The following is a 20,561-nucleotide window of genomic DNA, read 5'->3' as shown; positions in this document are numbered from 1 at the left end:
ATTTACTCCCACTTCATGTGGGATTATTTGGATACTCCCATGTGAAAAATTTCCTTCATAAAATTCCAATATGCGAAAAAGAACAAGAAATTTCTGGAAAAATTGAGGTAATAATTTGATTCAACCCTATTTCAAATCCCCTACGTGAATTGAAAGTAAGTATTTGAAGTGAAGTGAAAATTGCCAAAACCACAAATAATATTTTAAAAATATTTAAAAGAATATATTCAATTCAGCCCTATCTGAAATATTCAATTCAGCCCTATTTGAAAACCTATACGTGGAGGAAACGAAAAAAAATCATCCGGGTAAATTTCTTTCATAAAGCCCAGAACTTCGAAAAATTTAAAAAATTAGTGGGAAATAAATCGATTCAATCCTATTTGGAATGCCCCACGTGAAGTAAAAGCAAAAAAAAAATCATTCGAATAAAAATTTCCTTATAAAATTCCCATGCATCTGCCCATGAAATGCCAGCGAAATCCTGAGGGGTCAGAATTAGTAGGCGATTTTGCCGTTAGTTCAGCGTTTTGCCGCAAAATTCGGTCAAAATGAACTGAAAATGTGGCGCTGCCGTCGCTCTTTCGGAGCCGGTCGAAATCGCGACGGAATATACGGGGGCAACCAAAAAAGTATTTCGACCTTAATTTATACGGGGGTCGTCCAAAAAGTATTATTCCAAATTTATACGGGGGCAAGCAAAAAATAATTTCGTTTAGAATATACAGGGGCCGTCCGAAAAGTAATTCAACTCAATCGACCGTGAGACAAAACAAATATGGCGGAAAATTATTTTGATTAATTTGAAATATTCTGTCAGCATGACATGCGCATCGAAAGCGAAAAAGTCGACTACCCCACTCCTTAGGTCAAAGCAAAGAGTGAGCTCGACCAAGAAGTCGAAGTCTGCGTGCCCCAAGACAGCTACGGAGTAGCTATCTTCGAGGACTTACCGCTTACAACTTACCAGCATCCATAGATACTTCCATGGCCGCGCACGGGGCCCAAGTGATTATGCTACTGAAAAGTGCTATACTTAAAGGCTGGAGGAGTCGGACAGTGAGTATTATGTACACGGGTGGCGCCACCTATCAGATGTTTATTGGACCACACTAGGTGGGTAGCAGAACTGACAAGCAATCTGCACGGCTGTCATAGAATTTTCATTGTCAGATCCCAGATGGCGCGTCAATCTACATATCGCTTTTACATTGGAATTGTTTTCAGGCCTGAACTAGATCTATCAAAATGTATTTATCAAATTTTAATACGTATCATGACATCCAGCTTTCCTGAATTCATTACTCTTCACCTTCACCTACTTCTGTGAATGCTAGGGAATTGTTTGGAGGATGAGATTTATTTCCCACGAAGACCCGAAAGTTTCTGGAAAAATGAATTGGTAACCCCTAATTGAAATATCCCACACGTGAAGATAAAATTCCCATGAACTGCCAGCGAAATCCGTTGGCTTAGAATTAGTAGGCGATTTCGATGTTACTTCAGTGTTTTGTCGCAAAATACACCCAAAATTATTGAAAATCTGGCCGGTCGAAATGGCGATACAGTGTTGAAAATTACCATTCCTACTGAAGTCAAGTATTGAATAAAAAAATAAATAAAACACAATTTATCAAAAGATATTCTTCATCTAAGTATTTACAGCAGGTTGTCATTTACAATGTTGATAGGCCTTCACATTCTAACAATGTTGGCAAAACACAGCCGCCTCTTAACTCTTTGCAGTCTTCAAATAAAATAATTCTACAATAACATATCTTCACACCACAAAGAGTTAATATAGTTTTTATTTAAAATTAAATATATTCATTATTTAAAAAACTTTTTGGTAATCAAATGCACATGGGGTAGAAGGAAAACCACTCGAGAATTATCATCAACAGAGTGATATACGCTGATCTGTCTAACAAGACATAGAAAATACATTTTGCCCATGCTTCATTAGGTTAATCATGAAACATCCAAGTACTTCTTTTAAATTCAATAAATAAATAACTGTATGATGTTAGAGATATGAACGTTAAAAAAACTGGATTGTAATTTACACATTTTTACAAAAATCACATATCAATGAATATTCATGAACCTTAAAATTAACAGATTTCAAAGAAACATCACAAACATCGCCCAACAATTTATGGAAATTTTCAATCAACTCGGGAACTTCGAAGAAACTCGCGAAAATTCAATTCAATAAAGACGAAATAAATGATTGCAAACCAACCAATCATGAACCGGGGGGGAGGGGGTAAGTATTTATGAGGTAAAAAATTTCCTGATGCACAAGAAAACGAACCAAACTTAATAGATAATTCCAAAGAAATTCACCAGATCTGCTTTAACAAGGCAGAACATTCAACTTGAGTCTTTGTACAAAAACATTCACAAGGGGGGGGGCTGGGGTTTACTGCTGACGCCTGTCGTATTCCCTGCGATAGTCCCTCTCCGAAGGTCGCCATTCGCCAGGCGAATACCTGCTATCCCTGGGGAATTGAGGTTCCGGGGGGTACATGGGGGGACCGAAGTTTCCGGGGAAATGGGCGGGGTACATGGGTGGCCTGCCTGGTGTGCCATAGGAGGGCATGCCTTCCCGACCTCTCGGATACTGCCTCCATTCTTCCCCTGACCTGGAACGTCAAAGGTATTGAATAAAAATTCCCTCAAAGGTTATCTCGACAACTTACCTCTTATCACCCCGATATTCCCTGTCCCTGTGATAACCCGTCCTCTGATAATCGAATCTATCCCTCTTATGATCGCCGGAGAACCTCCCGTCTCTCCCTTGGCCGCTGCCACTTCCTCCGCTCCATCGATCATGTTCGGGGGTATAGTTTGATCTGTCTCCCTGTTCGTGTCTGTATCCGGACTTCGATCCAGACGACGGAGAACCGCTTGGTTTTCTGCTAAAACGCAGAGAATCATCGTCGTGCTTGCCGCTGCCGTCCGCGTCGCGCGATTTTTTCTTGTCTTTTTTATCCTTCTTATCGCCATGGTGCTTTTTACTGGTTCGTTCCTCTTTATCACTATCGTCATCTAATTTTCGTTTGTACGAATCTTTTTCTTCTCTGCTCTCGGACTTCGATCTTTCCCTGGACGATGACGCGTTTGCATCCTGAAAATTGGAGATTGATCGAATGAAAATCATGCCGAATAAAAAAGAAATAACCCAATATTTTCTTGGTACTGGTACAGTAAATGAAGGTAATCGCCTGGTGATTCTTGGAACATTAATAAATTTACTTCAAATGTTGATAGCCGACAAAAATTGCACAAAAGGCACTAGCCCTAGTGCTTTTTCTTTAAAGAAAAGCCTCTAGACCTTGAAGCCCATTATTCATAGCATGCAGTTGGAGAGACCAAGACCCTGGGACAAGTTGACAAAAATGCCACAATTTCGCCAGAGGAATGAGTCCCTCTCACCATACGAATAGTGAGTGTTGTGTTTCCTAGGACCTTATCTCCTGCACTTGCTGCACAGGAAACAATCAGTAAGTCCAATTTACCACTGGTTATTTAACAGGTGGTCAGTCATAAAGAAAAGAGTATTTTCCACGAATTACTCTAAAACTGAACTGCAACATTATAGCTTATTGAAAACCAAACAAACTATACTTAGTGACAAAGGAAACAGAACACCCACTATTATTATCACTGAATAAATACAGAGCGAGTCTTTGACTGGTACAGGTGTCTATAAGACTTTCGTTTATTTATTATGTTCGAAGTATTCCAAAAATTCCTTAAAAATTTTTTCAGTAATTTGAATCTTTTACTTGATACTTTTAATGGATCATAGAAATTCATTACCATTTCAGAGTGGTAGAGGAGAGTCGGTGTTTTTTTATATGGGACACCCTATATGTTTTGAAGCAGTTCTTTAGCAGCACAGTAAAAGCATCTCGTTGCCAGTTAAAAATGACATCCGTTTCAAATTCATTCATTCTTGACATGGGACACCTTATATATAAATCTTACATATATTAGACATATTTTAGTGCACCCTCGAGTTCGTGCTATGTTCGCGTTTTTATAGGAGTTTTGATTCAATTTATGAGTATTTTTCATAGAATTCTCATATTATCTTTATTGAAGAAGGTTACACAATGGACACAAAATGATATTTATGCATAAGGTGCGAGAATGAAGTCGAAAAACTAAAAACATCTTGGAAACAGCTTTTGAAAAAGTGGTAACGAAAATCTGCGACTAAAAACCGCATTGAAAAATTTAGGGTCTCTTTCAAAAAAACACCGACTATTCTCTATATCTCTGAAATGGTGAGTAATTAATTTCTATGATCTGTTACATGTATTACAAAAAAACATAAAAACTACTTTGGCCGAATGCAACTTTGTGTGGGAATTTTGATTTTCCGGAGGTGGCATAGCTCAATATGAAGACTCAAAATGGCTGTATCCTTTCATCTAGGCCAAATCGCAAGAAAATGTTTCTTTTGACCTGAGGAATCTACTGTTAAAATATATGTACAAGTCTTGCCCTGTATATATCCTTTTGAAAGAGAGCAATACAAACTTTTATAATATCAAAACAATGAGGCAGGTCTGAGGAACTTGAAATGGTGAATGTATCAATTAATTGTGGCTACCCCTTCATAGGAGATTATATGCTTCATTAGTCAGGTAAATGGTAAATTCCCCTTGAAGGAAAGTTGCTTACAACATGAAATAAACTCCTATTGGCATATTTCAATTAGCTCACATTTTATCAAAAGCTTGAATCCTTAGAATTTTTCATAGATAAGGGTTGTTTTCACCCATACACAAATTAAGAGCACACATTGATAAGGTAAATTTTTAAATGATGACTTATTTGCATGTTCAAAAAATTCTGAGGCGATTTACTGGACTATAAAAAATAGGCTTAAAACATACCTCATTCTTCGATTCTCCCTTCTCAGACTTCTGGCAAGCTTTTTTGTACAATTTGTATAACTTCTTGGAGTCGTACTCGGTGAATTTGGAAACGAAATGCCACAAATTGCTGCAAAAATAATAATCATATTTACAGGTGCAATTTCATATTATAGTGAAAATAGTGAAGTGATTGTTGATTAACTACTATTATTATAAATAAAAATTTACCTTCTCCATTCTTTCGCCTTTTCTGGATCGTTCTTATATTCCTTCAGACACGTGTTTATTTGTTCGCCAATCTGTAGAAGGCATAATCGGGTATTGTTGACCTGTTCTGCCTCGGGTAAAGATTGATCTGGATTGTCTAAAGCTTTCAGTGCCTTTTTGACGGGACGCATCTTTTCTTTACACTAAAAAAAAATAGATCATATTAAACAAATATTACTCCACACAAGTGTATGACCTACCTCAGTGAATGTTGCCGGATCAAGATCCCCCATCACATTCAAAGCCCTAGGTTCGTTGTTAGCTGTGAAATGCATCGGACCGGCAGACTTCTTCTCTTTCTTTTCTTTTTTCTTCTTCTTCTCCTTCTCAGGTTTCTCCACGAGAGAATTGTCCTCTTCCTTGACGACCTCCTCATCTTTTTTGGCCTTTGTCTTTTTCGGAACAGTCGAACTTACATTATGGCTCGAAGTGACAGTTTTGCTGGAACTTTCTTCGTTCGAGCTTATGTTGTCCTCTTCGATGATTTCCTTAGTCAGAGCTTTGGTCTCCTTGACTTTCCTTTGCCGTTTCGGCTTTGGAACACCCTTATTTTGATCCAACTGTTTCTTAAGTACTTTCAAGAGGTATTCGGCTCTGGTTTGAAGATGTTTGGCCTGGGGCTTCTTATCTTCGTTCGAAAGAATTTTATCACCAATACCGAAAGAGGGATCTAATTTTATTTGTTCCCACGAACCCATACCATAAAGGTGGATACCCTGTAGAAGTTTCGAATCTTCGTTTATGCCCCAGTCGACGTCGAAATGGGCGGGTTTTGTTTTAGCTTGCAGAGTCCACCTGGATCTTTCTTGGGGATCCGATGGAAGAACTTCATCGAGAGGTTGAAGTTCTTCTTCGCACTGCAACATTGTCTTGGCGTTTATGGAGACGCCTCCCAATTTGAAGGAAGGACCTCTGTTCCTCTTTTTCCCCTTACCATCTTCATCGTTTCCAGCGCTATTATTTTCTTTAGCCTGCTCGTACATATAGGTACGACACCTCTCATGTAACAGTTCGCCCAGCTTACGCAGCTCAGCGAGGGGTTTCTCTTGTAACTCAGCATCGCAAGCTACAGCTTCCAAGCGTTTCAAAGGGGCACTGAACTTCTTGTAACTCTTGACGAACCGTCTAACCTCGGCATCAGTGAAATTCTTTATCTTCTCCTTGGCCGACGTGGGGGGCCTGCCGCGTTTTCTAGGACGCTCATCGTCGCTCTCTTCCTCACCGCTCGACCCCGAGCCATCTTCGTCCTTTTTCCTCTTTCTCTTCGCCTTGTTCTCATCGGCGTCGCTTTCCGTTTGGTTGATCTGCTGCAGGGTCTTACGGGACCTCGGCGGCAGGTACAGATCTTCCATCTCTTTCGATTTCTCCTCTTCCTCGACCTTCTTTCGCATTTTTTCCGGGATGATCTCGTCCCAATCTTTGCTCTCTTCGTCGGCCGCCGTTGTTATCGGACTAGGTTCTGTGTCTTCTTCGAACGCGGCGAAACTTGCCACTTTAAATGCGGAGAGCAGTTCATCCCCCACCATCGTAGGAGCCTCATCTCTAGTTTCTGCCCTTCTCAAAATTTCATCAATATCACACTGCAAAAATTACAAGATTTAATATGGATTAGGAAGAAGTGAATGATAAAGAGTACTTACGTTGGGTTCTTCTTCATCATCCTCGTCTTTGAACAATTCTTCTGCCCCGAATTTCAAAATAGCCGTCAGATCTTCCTTATTGAAAGGGGTAGTGTTGGCGCTACCGCCCTTTTTGTCCAAAACTGTGCGTCCAGTTGTATCCATTCTCTGTATGACCAAATGATCCAACACCATTTTCTGTTTGGCTCTCTCCACGATTTCTTCTTCGACAGATCTTGCAGTGACTAACCGATAAATGTTAACTTGATTCTTCTGGCCTATCCTATGGGCTCTGGCCTGAGCTTGAAGATCATTTTGGGGATTCCAATCGGAATCGAATATAATAACTGTATCGGCTGTTGCCAAATTGATACCAAGACCTCCCGCCCTCGTAGACAGCAAAAAACAGAAGTCCTGGGACCCTTCGGCGTTGAAATGATCCAACGCTTGTCTCCTCAGTTCGCCCTTGATTCCACCATCGAGCCTTTGGAACTGCCGAAAATAAAAACGATAAAACCTTGTTTAAACCGGAAAATTCAGGTTACATACCTGGAAATGACGTAGCTGCAGGTACTCCGCCAGTATGTCCAACATCCTAACCATCTGTGAGAAAATAAGGACCCTGTGTCCGGTTTCCTTCAATCTGGTCAACAATTTGTCCAATAATACCAATTTTCCGGAGCCACGAAGTAGGGTCTGTAGATGGTCCTGTTGCGTCGCGTGGTTCTCGTATTCCGTCGGTTTGGTGAGAGACGCGTGATTGCAACACTTCTTCAGTTCGATCACGATGTTCAGGAAAGTCGTGGACGAACCCTTGACACCTTTCCGCAAGGCGTTGAAATTTTTTGTCAGTATCCACTTATAGTACTGTTTCTGTATGGAGGTCATTTCCACCCTGAGAATTTGTTCGACTTTAGCCGGAAGCGATTTCTCGACGTCCTTCTTCACCCTCCGCAGTATGTAGGGTTCGAGCTGCGCGTGAAGTCGCCCATAGCCCTTCGTTTCCGTGTTCTCGTGCTCCTTCTCGAACTCCTCCCAGCTGACGAACTTTTCAGGCATGATGAAGTGCAGCAGGGCCCACAGCTCCTTCAGGCTGTTCTGCAACGGCGTGCCGGTGATGAGGAGACGGTGATTGGTGTCGAACTCTGTAAGGGCCTTGTACAGCAGGGAATCGTCGTTTTTTAGACGGTGGGCTTCGTCCACCAGTAACACGGCCCAGCTTATGCTGCCCAAGAATGCTTTGTCCTTGAGGACGATTTCGTACGTGGTTAGGATCGCGTTGAATTTCAATCGTTTGGATCCTTCGTAGCACCACTCGTATTGGCGAATCTGAAGAAAGTTCGTTTTTAATTCCCTTGGACCAAATTGTTGAAGGCAAGAATGAAAAACAATTCGGTTAAACCCATGCAGAGATGTTGGATTTTCGTCTTCGGCACTTCTTTGACCGAAAAATGTGAAGGATTTTATGAGATTTGTTTATTGAAATTTAAATGTGTCGACAAGAAAATATAAAAATTACTAGGAGTTCAATTATCTGAAATACAGGGTTGGGATGTGTAGCACCAAGTAAGAAGATCACTGCCCACAAATTGAAGTGCATAATTTTCGTACATGCATACAGGGTGATTCTACGACGTACAATTATTCTAACAGTAGTTTCTTGAGACCTAAAGAAACACTTTTTTCCCGTACTATTCCTATTCGGTCCTGATAAAAACATATAGCCATTTCAAGTTTTGATAATGAGCTATGCCACCCCTGGAGAAACAAAATTCCCCTCAGAATAACAAGCTAAATCTATGACACTACACATCTGTGGATCTTTTACACAGAGCTGCATTCAGCCAAACTAGCCAATTTTTTGAATATAACACTATTATACGAGAGAATACTTTTATTTTACAGAACGTTCAAATATTCCACAGATAGCTTCCAACTTTTCAAAAGTTGGGTTTTTTGAATTTTTGGTATTTGTATGGTACGTAATGGTCATAATGAGAAAACTGGAAGACTTGAGTGATATCTTGTGTTCGAAAAAGATTCATCAAATAAATGAAAAACTATACAGGGTTAGAACTAAGCTGCTCCACAAGAGTTAGGGATATCGTATTCAATCGTTTTTAAAAGTATGTAATCTTCGAGAAAATCGCTGTAAAATCATTTAAAACTCAATAACAACTTGAATCGATCCAATAAAAATCAGTATGAGACATTTCGTCAATCTGGTCGCCTTTTTTCTGAAGTCTGGTTCTTTGCATATGCTTCATGTATGTTCTTATTTTGAAATGAAGTCAGTTTATCAACGGCTTCGATTTGAAACGAGTTTTCTGAAAATGGCAAGACGTAAATTAACAAACGCTGAGGTGAATAGGGCTATCGGAATGTTACAGGGTAGTTTAACTCAGGTTGTTGTAGCGGAAGGTACAAAGTGGAATAGGTCCAGGGAGACATGTTCCGTGTTGGAAAGACCAAGGCTTGGTGGGCGACGAAAAACAACACCTGCTCAGGATCGTTTCATCACTGTTTCGGCGAGAAGAAACCCTACATCTACGTGTAAAATGTTACGGAATACTCTTCAAAATGCAGATGGGGTCCAAGTTTCCATAGAAACCATCAGACGACGTTTGAGAGAGGTGAATCTAGGTTCGAGACGTCCATTAAGAGGAGTTCCATTAACACGTGACCATAAGCGTCAAAGACTGGAATGGGCAATGCAACATATCAATTGGAACGATCAATGGCGTAGTGTCCTTTTCACAGATGAATCCAGATATGAACGATTTTCAGATTCTCGAAAAATAAGGGTATGGACAATCGTCGCTATGTCCAAGAAGTCTATCCATTCCGAGGGGGTAGTGTTATGGTATGGGCCGGGATATGTTTCAACGGGCGCACAGATCTACACATTTGTCCTGGGACAGCCTTACACTATAGGGAGCGTGTCATTGACAATGTTGTGACAAATTTTCACGCTGCTATTGGTGAAACTTTTCAATTTCTAGACAATAACGCTAGACCGCACCGTGCAGCCATAGTTGAGAATGCGCGCGAGGAGCTTGGTATTCCACATTTACTAATACCTCCGCACTCACCAGATTTGAATTGCATAGAACATGCATGGGATATGCTCCAAAGAAGATTAGATAATCATCAACCTACCCCAGAATCCTTAAATGATCTGAGAGAGCTTCTGCCCCGTTTATGGAACCAAATTCCTCAAGAAATGTTCAACAACCTCGTGTGTAGTATGCAAAGAAGATGTCAAGCTGTTATTGATGCCCGTGGAGGTCATACATTGTATTGATAGTCTTAAAATGTATGAATTCTCTGGGGATAAAATTTCGTTATTTTACTCGATTTTTCTTAACCACCCTATATACGCTGCAGACCTACAGGCTAAAATTAATTTGCAACTTGAAATCATATTAACATGAATTTACATCACAAAAATCTTATTTTAACTATATTTTTTGCCATTTAAGTCAATATCCCTAACTCATGTGGAGCAGTTTAGTTCCACAGCTTAAAAATTGCGACTTATAGCTCTTCCACAACTACATTTGTGAAAAAGCTTCTCACCAGGGTGCCAGGTATCGAAGATCCAACAAAACTTACCCTATCTCTGGAGTTGACGTCGCCCAAGTAAGTAACGAAGTTCATTTCGGGGGCCCATTGCGCAAACTCCCTCTGCCAAGACGTCATCGTCGACAACGGAACGACGCATAAAAACGGACCATGGAGTTGATGAGTATTGAACAAATAATACAAGAAACAGATAGTCTGAAAAAAAAAGTCAAACCTGATATAATCGATTTTTTCAACACGACCGATGTTACTTTACCTGTATAGTTTTACCTAAACCCATCTCATCTGCGAGGATGACGGAATTTTCTTTCGACCAAGCGTGAATCATCCAGTTGAGCCCGTCCATTTGGTAGTCTCTCAAAACCAGATTCTGAGTTCAAAAAAATAAAAATAAGGAAAATTAACTTAAAGTTTAAAATGTTTATTAACCTTTTCTGTTCCCATCATGTACTCGGGTTGTGATTTCACCTCGTGAAACTTCGGTCTGTGCCTTAAAACTTTGCAATGTCTTGTGGGCGTCCTTTTGGACTGTTCCCTATCTTCGAATTCTTCGATTTTCTTGGGCCACTTCTGCTGGATCAGAGCGGCATCTTCCCAAGTAGCATCGGCGTACGGTAAACTCTCCCATTTAATGTAGTAATCTAAACCACCTTCGGGTTTTTCTGCCTTAGCTTCAAACGAAAAAGATTTGAGGGTTTTTGTAAAAAACGAGACCAAGCAACTATGGCTTACCTATAATTCTTTCAACATTATTGTAACTCTTGTTCAACTCTTGATTGAGCTCGCTCTGGCACTCGTAATATTCAACGTCTTCGGGGGTGGCATATCTCCTCCAATGCGATATGTCGCTCTCCTTCCTTATGTAATTCTCCAACTTTTTGATACCTTTCACCTTTTGTTCCCTCAAGGAGTTTTCCGACTCCCACGTGTTGTGAATATGCGCCCAATCCTTCCATTTGATCAGATACTGCATTTCTAATTCTTCGTCAGGTAAAGATTCTGCCCCATCGTTAGGATCACCGTTCTCTTCAATGTAATACGTCGTGGTGATATTTCCAGTTACTGAAACGATCGGATTCAATGAAATATCGACTGTTCGAAGCTTACAGGGGTGACCCAGGTGATGAAGATGGTACATAAATTTTATTTCCATCCAAGCTATCACTTAATCTTTTTTCAAACATTAGGCACGACAATGAGAGATATCCTTAAAATATTTTCATATGTGTAAAAGATGTCCGAAAATAAAATGCCCATGGGTTCGGTTCTTTAAAGGGATAAGCCAAACTTTAAATGCATTTTTGGTTTTGCCACTGAATTTTCAATATAAACACCCCAATTCCATAGACTTATATGCCTTAGTTTTTGACTGATGCCAATATATTCATAACTTCAGAACCATTGAACATAACTCAACCATATCTTTTTCAGTCGATTTATTGGAATTTTTTGACATACAGGTCATTTCGAAGTTGATGTTCCGTTTGTAGTCCAAATCGAAATGATCATGCCCCATCTATAACCTCCCCTGGAATTTGCCGCCACGTTTCTTGCCTAAATTCGTATTTCTTTAACCTGACATATCTCGCCAAATATCAGAAAACAATGCTGTAGAAAACATTTTTCATTAGAAATAAATGCCGCAGTTAAGGGAAGCATTCATTGTCATATTAAATAATTCCATTTGTCTGAAACTTTTTTCAAATGGAACATTATTTTGGATTGATTTGAAAATGTTAAAATTGGTTATCGTGGGTTACATTTGAAGAAATGTGTTTGCGGACTTTTCAATAGAACTTCTTGAGCTTTAAAAAATTGTACTTGATAATTTTCCTCTATCTCTTATAACCCAGCGTCGGCAATAAAATAAAAGCGTGAAATCAATTGATTCACTCACGAGTATATTTTTAATCATTTCCTCATTATATAGAAATTTATTTCACACAAAAACCTACTCGAATAAATTCTCTACAGTATAGTGAAATTCCCATCAAAATCGGAGAGCTGTTTCCGGAGTTATGTAAAGACATTCAAATAGAACATTATTTTGGATTGAATCAAAAATATTAAGATTGATTATCCTCGAAAATTAGATAGATATTTCTATAGAACATTTTGAGCTCTACAAAATTGAACTTGATCATTTTCCTATCTCTTATAGTTCATCCAGCATCGGCCAAAAATACCTGAAATCCAAAGCTTCATGCACGATTTTTTTAGAAAAATATCTCTTTATTATACAGGGTGAGTCTTTGGCTCGAACAAATATTTCAACAGTAGATTCTTGAGGTCAGAAGAAACACTTTTTCTCTTACCATTTTTTCCGAATCAGCTCGGTTTAAAAGGTAGAGGCTGTTGAACAACCATAAAAAAAAATTTAGTTCCATCTCACAAACGGTTTCATCGAATGAAATCAATTCCGGAATATAGTTTTTCATTCATTTGATTAATCTTTTTCGAATATAAGATATCACCCACGTCTTCCATTTTTCTCATGATCATTACGTACCATAAAAATACCAAAAATTCAAAGAACCCAAATTAAATTGGACGCTATCCAATGAATATTTGAACGTTTTGTAAAATAAAAGTATTCTTCATATAATTCTCCCTTTCAGAATAATTTGATGTTCAAAAATAAAAAATATCTGTGATATTCGGAAGATTGGGTACTTTGGCTGAATACAACTCTGTTCAAAAGATCCAAAGATGTGTAGTGTTATAGATTTAGCTTGTTATTCTGAAGAGAATTTTGATTCTCCAGGGGTGACATAGCTCATTATGAAAACTTAAAATGGCTATATCTTTTTATCAAGGCCGAATTTGAAAAAATGGTATAGGAAAAAGTGTTTCTTTTGACTTCAAGAATCTACTGTTAAAATATTTGTACGATTCAATGACTCACCATGTATGTCACACGAAAATCTAATCTAATAAATTCTAAGTGAATAGGACATCTAGTTCCTGAGTTGTGGAAAGACAAACATACAAACACTCCTGTCACATTTATAATATTAGTAAGGTTTCTTAGGATATGCCCATTGTCAGGCTTATTGTTTGAAAAAAAAAATTACGTGGATAACTTGGATAGTACTTGGTTGTGAACCACGTTTACAACCTTGGGTCACCCTGTATACCGACAATAAAATTATTGTGGATGGATTACCTCCTTTCTTCCCTTTCCTCATTCCCAATATTTTCTCAATCGTTTCCACTTTTTCCTCAACTATAGGCTCAGACGATTCCTGAGCTGTGGTGTCCAAATCTAAATAATCCTCAGAATCTGTCTTATCTTCGCTGTCTTCTTTGTAACTGACGGTTGCAGCTTTGCGTCTCGACACGATTCTCCTGGTGTCTTCATCTGAATCCACGCTAGATTCTTCCGAACTATATCTAGTTCTTCTGGTGCTCCTGGTTATTTTTTTCTTCGGTGCGGATCGAAGACTTCCCAGTTTTTTACTGGGAGGTGGTATTTCCCGTTCTTCTTCCGAATCGGAGGAACTTCCATCGTTGTATCTAGAAATCGGAGGTGCATTTCTAATTTTTCTATATTTATAGTCGACATGATTGAAGTGGGCGATGAGTAAAAGAACATGTTAGGGTAGTACTGAAAATGATTCAATTTTTCCTTGAATTCAAACCTGGTACGTTAAAACCGAACTAGTTTACTTTAATCACTTAAAATAGAGTCAAACCAATTATTTTTCCATATTCATAATTAATCCACTGATAATGAGTGAATGGATTTTTCCAATTTAAGTATGTATGGGCGAATTCTATCCAACAGAATGAAGCGTCATGTCTTTTAAGGTTTAAATATACTTGAGAATAATTGATAGTTGAAGGGTGATGAAATTTTAAGAAAAATATTATTTTAATATTTCAACTCTGGACTGGTTAGTTCGAGATCACTGAATTTTGTTACCTATATATAGGCATATTCTCTAGTCAATGCTATATGCATATTCCTTCTCGTTTTTGAAGTACAACTCATTTAAATCCATGGAAAATTATATTTTTCAAATGAGATAATATTTTCAAAAACAATGAGTTTCAGGAAACAGGAGTATACAGTTTTTTCTTAAAACTTACCGTTTCTGGTAATATACCATTAAATCTTTCCATGATAAATGGAACAAATTGAATTAGTCAACTGAATATTTGCGTGCACAATACAGTTGATAATGACGCCAAAAAATCCAGTATCATACAGTATTTTTCCTACACATCTGATTGAACCCTAGGTAGTATTTACTGAAAGTGCGAAATACTTCATCCTCTTCAGATTAGATAAAATCGCACAAAAAATGATTGTAAACGACGAAAAAAATAAAAATTTCCTTATATTTCTTGAAATTACTTATAATCAGGTAAAGTGGAACTTGAAAACAGATAAATAACGAGAAGCTTCTCTATTAATTTTCATTTCAGAACAGTAACCTGACCTAACCGAATTAAAGAAAAATAGCTAACGAGTTTTATTTGACGAGAGAGATTTGTTATACACTTCCTGTATACATGTATCCTGAAGCAATTTTTTATATTTTGAAGAATATTAATTTCTGCCAGATTACTATGATCACTGGCGGTTATCAGAAATCAATACAATAAATTCAAGTTTATATTTTTACTTTCGACCACTCAAACGTGTAGTGAGTCTTTTTTACCCCAAATCGAATTACTCCAGAATTCATAGCGAGCAGCTGTGATTTTTCTGTAAAAATAATGTTTTGTATATATTTAATCCAAACATGTATGGCAAGCAGCACTAAATTTACTGGAAAATAGGACAAGGTATTGGGTAAGTGTCGATTCATTGAAGCTTAATTATTCTTCTTTTATCTTTATTCGAACTACTGATTATTGTACATTCTTCAAGTTAAAAAAAACCAATTGATTCTAATGAAAAAGTGCCATAATAACATTCAGTTTACATTATATTCACCTATTTGCTTACTATGTTCTTCATTAAACGATTTCTTGAATCTCTTGGCAAACAGAATAATGAGGAAGACTATTAAGAATTAATGAAGCTTATGTTGTACTTGATGATGAAAGCATAAGATGTCAATATGAATTTGAACAAGAAAAATCAATCCATTCAAGATAATAACTAATTCTAAAAACTTACAAAACACAACTTTTGAAGCTTTCATCACGTAATAATAAACTCTATAGCAAGTTGAATTTTCAAGTTAATGGACCATTTCAGAAGGTGCATGTATAAAACTTTAAATAATGATAAGGTTTAATGGAATTAATAACAACAAATTCTTCATTTCTTTTTTTTTCCTTTTAATAAATACAGATATTAATATTATTATTATTAAATGGAATGTTTGCCTTCTTCCATTCAATAATTATTATGGACTACATTGAAAGTGTCTGGAAGGAATTCCAGAGTGACACTTCATTCCATTGGTTCAGAAGTTGAGATTCTGTCAAGAGCAACAAAAAGCAAAACAGAAATATTATGTTAACAAAAATATTATTTATCAAGAGGCTGAGAACCTGAAATGTTTTCGGCTATATGACACTTCCCAAAGAGACCAGAAGAGAATGCAAAAATATCAACACAAAAAATTATTTCACAGAAAATCATTATTTTTTGCGCTCTGAATACGTCAATTCGAATTTCGATTTTTTTTTTAAATCTATCTATTTTCACAATTCAAGTAAATCCTTGTACAAAATCATGTCGTAGGAAAGCAGAAATGAATCTTCAAAAAATTAAAAGCATCTAACTACATAAATGAATAATTATTTGATCTAAATTTAATGAAATTGTATTATAGACCTAACACAATAACCAGATCTAGATTGTAATCCGTAAGATATGAATCTAACTAATGAAGTATCAAGCACCGTAGAACTTACAAAAAGAGTTAATAAAAATTGATAAGAAATCTCTTTTAATTTATCTCATCCCCTCAAAGTTTGTCACTGAAGGCTGATTAATTGAAGTGAAAAAACAAACCATTGCCTAAATATGCATAGCTTTTCTAGTGAAAATGTTCTCACTAACCTGAATCAACAGAGTATTTAGTGTATGAAATCCCAATTCCTCTATTTTTTTTCAAGCAGTAACTATTATATTAAAAGAAATAAACCTGCTCACCTTTTCTTGGTTCACCATTAAATACACCAAAAATATTCAATACAGAGCACGATCTATTTACCTTATTAATGTTCTTTCATCACATACTCACTTCTCTTAGGAAAAAAATTCCACTCATTAAACCCTTATTCTTACCTCTCTGATCCTGAGTTATTGGAAGAAGTATCACTTTTGCTGTCATCCGAACCTGATCCTGAATTATTTGAAGAAGAATCACTCTTACTGTCATCAGAACCTGATCCTGAATCCGACATGATTACTTCTAGAACGAAATAACAGAAGCAAATCAACAGGCTGTCATTTAGTGATAACACCTCATGAATACACAAATTACTTTCAGAATGATATAAGCTGAGGGTACACAAACACCTTAATGTAAAACCTATAGTCTCCCACAATGAAGTGGATGGACAATGTTCAAACTTTACCACAGTTTTTGTTTCATCCCTTAAATAAAATTATATCTGTTCTTTCATCAATTAACAAAACACGTGAATAAACATCAAAATATCACTTGAAAACGCCAGAAATCCCGCAGCTTGCCTTCAAACTATCATGATCTCTTAACAATCTGAAAGGGAAAAGGTTAACAAACCGAATCTGGTTAATATTCGTCACACATTATATACCTGAGGGGTGAAAAGGGTGATTAATTAAACTTTGATGGAACACCAATTGAAGATAACATGTGGCTGATATCAATACATCTTACAGAATGAAGGGAAGGTTATAAGATTTGAAGTGATCTTCCTAGATCAAAACGTTCAATTTCTCACCCCCTATATAAAATTATCGTTAATTGCTGGGTAGGTTCGAGAAGCATATAATACTAGAGACAAATCGGCAAATATTTCAAGACAAATTCAAGTTATAATAGTTCAGGGACCATCTGTATACAACAATGTGTTCATTAAAGCTTTTCTGAAGTACACAAACCCCAAGTTCATCCATAAATTACTAAAATGGGTACATAAAAAAAGTTGAATTTTTCTGCATACTAGGATCGGTTAAGGCTTATAGAATGATATGGTGCAACAAAAACAGTGGAACACCCCTTACAAAAGGGTGAAAACAATCTAAAACCAATTGTAAACAAAAATAATGAAGAAAATATGTAAAATATTGTAGAAGGCACAGAAGCCACGCCCTTGGTTTATCATTGAAGGAGGTTGATGAAATTATCAAGAGCATGAAGAACAGCAATTTATTTGCGAAAAACAACCCTTTAATAAATAGAAAATTAATAATAATAGTAACTCACCTTCGCCAGACTTAGAAAAACAGGATTTCTCGAATATTTACTGCACAAAGTCCAAAGAGTTTTCACTATTCGCAATAGAGTCACTTATAATTACCGTCATCACTTTGTTTAATAAAAAAATTAAAAATTATCCCCCAAATCACCTCAATATCGAAAAAATTCCGAGCTCATTTAGTTGACGCCATTTTGTGAGAATATATCCCAGGTAGAATAAATGCAAAAGATCGAGAAGAAAAGGGTTTAATTGAACACAAACCCTCTTAATTCTAATAAAAGTGCAACACTTCTAGGTTATATTATTATAATTCACCACCACGTTAGGTTAAGTCGCAAATTATTGACGAACACTTCAGATCACTTCATCGACTGCCGGCAGCCATGTTTCTTTAAATCTGACTGCGTTGCACCTTGGAGAAGCGCGAAGCTCAAACAATGTAGCCTCTGCGCAGTCGAACAAACACATGTGACGTCAATGTGAACTCTATGGCACAGGCAATAAGGTTGATATTCGTTGGTAATGGAGCGTTGTGTTGTTTCCGTTTCGAACGGAGGGAAATTCAAAAATACCACTAGGATTACACATTTTTTTTATAAAATTTACTATTAATGAAAAAGATACAAAATATGCTCGGCACAACAGATCACATTATAATTTTTCATGGATAATTTTCAATACATTTCGAGTCCTTTCAGAATATTGTAAAATTTGTGTTTTTTTCGTTGAAATTGAGCTATTCCATTCAAGGGATGAAAATGGTATATACCAAAAATGACAAAAAAATTAGTCTCTTCAGAATTATCAGAAAATAAAATGGGTTAAACTTCGTAGCGCTCAAGTACGAACAGATTTTCTTTAAGAAGAATTTTCTAGAAACAGGAAGTGAACTCGAGTACGCCATTTTGTGGACGAGAATGAGCACGTACACTTCAACAATTTTTCGATATTATTATCTTTTCCTCTAGGTATTTCTTCGGCTATAGAGAAATTAAGTTGGGCATCTTTCTACATGAGGCTAAGTTATGATCTCCTAAAGAAATTGCTGATTTCTACTCTAAATATCACGAAAATTACGTGGATAATGCGCAGTAAGATAGAATATTTCGTAACAACAAGAAAATGGCTGCTTGGGAGATCGAACAATTAATATAATATTGGCTTCTGATGTAGGCAATGTCCATGAAATTCATTGAATGCGTAGGATTTGACTTGTTTCAACTCAAATTATTTTCTGATAACTGAAAAACCACTTGTTTTTCCAAGGAAATTCGGCAGTTTTTATTAATTCATCGTGAAAATTGTTCTTTGACTTGGCAAAATAGCCATGAAATTATTCGCGAAACAATTTCTCTTAGCTCCCCATACAAACCTTGAAAATGGCCACAAAAAGAGGAATCCTTGCACAAAAGTAGATATACTGATGATCAGACACACAAAAAATGACAGTATGACAGATCAACAAGATGACACAGATTTGAAAATTTGAAAAACAGAAACCTCAGATCAGAGTCTTGAGCGATAAAAGGCTGAAAAACTAATGAGTCAAAATGTGTCGCATGAATACAAAAATGACAGATCTTTGGATTCTGGGTGAGCATAAAAAGTGAAGCACTGATGACAAAGACAGTTTCTTCGTCAAGGGTTGAGGTTTATAGTATGAAGGAACTGATTTAAATCTGGGAATAATTCTCAATCAAGACTGATCAGCAGTCATTTCGATAACATGTCATTAATGCTGAAAGCTTGGAATAGAAATACTTTACAATATGACTCTTAGCAAGCAATTCTTAGGAAACTCTCTATTGTTCATTTATCGGAATATATCACGATGATAATGGGAAATCAACACCTGCTGAGTTTTCTTATGAAAACATGAGCTCAATGAATTTCATTACTTGCCCAATAATCGATAAAGGAACAAAAATTTAAAACTTGTGAGGAGATAACAGAAATATTGGCATGAAGCTTTAGAGAACTTTAACGCCACATCAAAGGTAGCGTGGAAACTGCAAGGGAAAGTTGCGGAAAATCAACGAATCATTTCAAAATTGACAACACAGAACTGATTATTGCCATCAGGACAAGGGAAAACGTGCCGAATTTCCAATATGATAACAAAAAAGCTCCTCAATAAAAAAAACACAAATTTTGAGAATAAAAAATTCACATCAGTCTTTCATATAATGGAAAAGCTTAAGATTATTACCTGCTTTAAAAGAAACTATTGCAGATCCCTTATTTAAATAAAAAAATTCCATAGATATATCTGCACATCAGATCTATAGGATTGAATCATAACAGCAAATTTCAAATGTGGCAAATAAATAAGCAAAATAAATTTAACATTTTCAAATGCATCGCACCAATCAATTCTCAATGAACAGGTGAATGCTTGAACAACAATTGAGGGTTCTAATTCTCCAGTTTTTTCTAAAAACTCATTTTCAATACACACATCATCAATGCTTTAAGGCACAAATACCGTAACAACTTTCTGGTATCTCGGTAACAACTCAAAATCTTGCGGTACTAAGAATACATGTATCCGAATAATTGAAAAAAAAAAAAACAGTTCGGACATAAAAGACGGTTCACACGGTCTTTTGCCGTATCGTGATATATAACGAATCGTTATTTTCAAGTTGAATGGTGTAAGACAGTACACAACGCATACTCTGATAAGCTTCGTTAAAAATTACGAATGCTACGAATCACGATGTAGAAACATCAAAGCTTTTAGGCAATCTAGTCATCTTCCGATGAAAGGTGAAGAAATTCTATGCTTCAAATAGAGGTTTCTTCAGGTTGGTTCCGCAAA

The 20,561-nt window shown here is 36.8% G+C and overlaps 1 protein-coding gene across 1 annotated transcript; it reads right to left on the bottom strand.

Moving 5' to 3' along the window:
- Positions 1–1,629: 1,629 nt before the first annotated feature.
- On the bottom strand, positions 1,630–18,160 carry LOC123322244 (chromodomain-helicase-DNA-binding protein 1). Its single transcript, XM_044910154.1, has 14 exons — positions 17,746–18,160; positions 16,620–16,746; positions 13,533–13,882; positions 11,099–11,428; positions 10,796–11,037; positions 10,623–10,736; positions 10,397–10,561; positions 7,331–8,110; positions 6,803–7,273; positions 5,363–6,742; positions 5,124–5,305; positions 4,914–5,022; positions 2,706–3,133; positions 1,630–2,648 (listed from the first exon to the last, which is right to left on the bottom strand). Exons 2-14 carry the CDS (start codon positions 16,736–16,738, stop codon positions 2,426–2,428), a joined length of 4,893 nt encoding a protein of 1,630 aa, XP_044766089.1. The 5' UTR covers positions 16,739–16,746; positions 17,746–18,160; the 3' UTR covers positions 1,630–2,425.
- Between the last annotated feature and the right edge of the window lie 2,401 nt (positions 18,161–20,561).

This window comes from Coccinella septempunctata, chromosome X (assembly GCF_907165205.1).
Source record: "Coccinella septempunctata chromosome X, icCocSept1.1, whole genome shotgun sequence".
NCBI lineage: Eukaryota > Metazoa > Arthropoda > Insecta > Coleoptera > Coccinellidae > Coccinella > Coccinella septempunctata.
The sequence above is the reverse complement of the archived record's forward strand: the minus strand, read 5'-3'. Positions and strand labels throughout refer to the sequence as shown.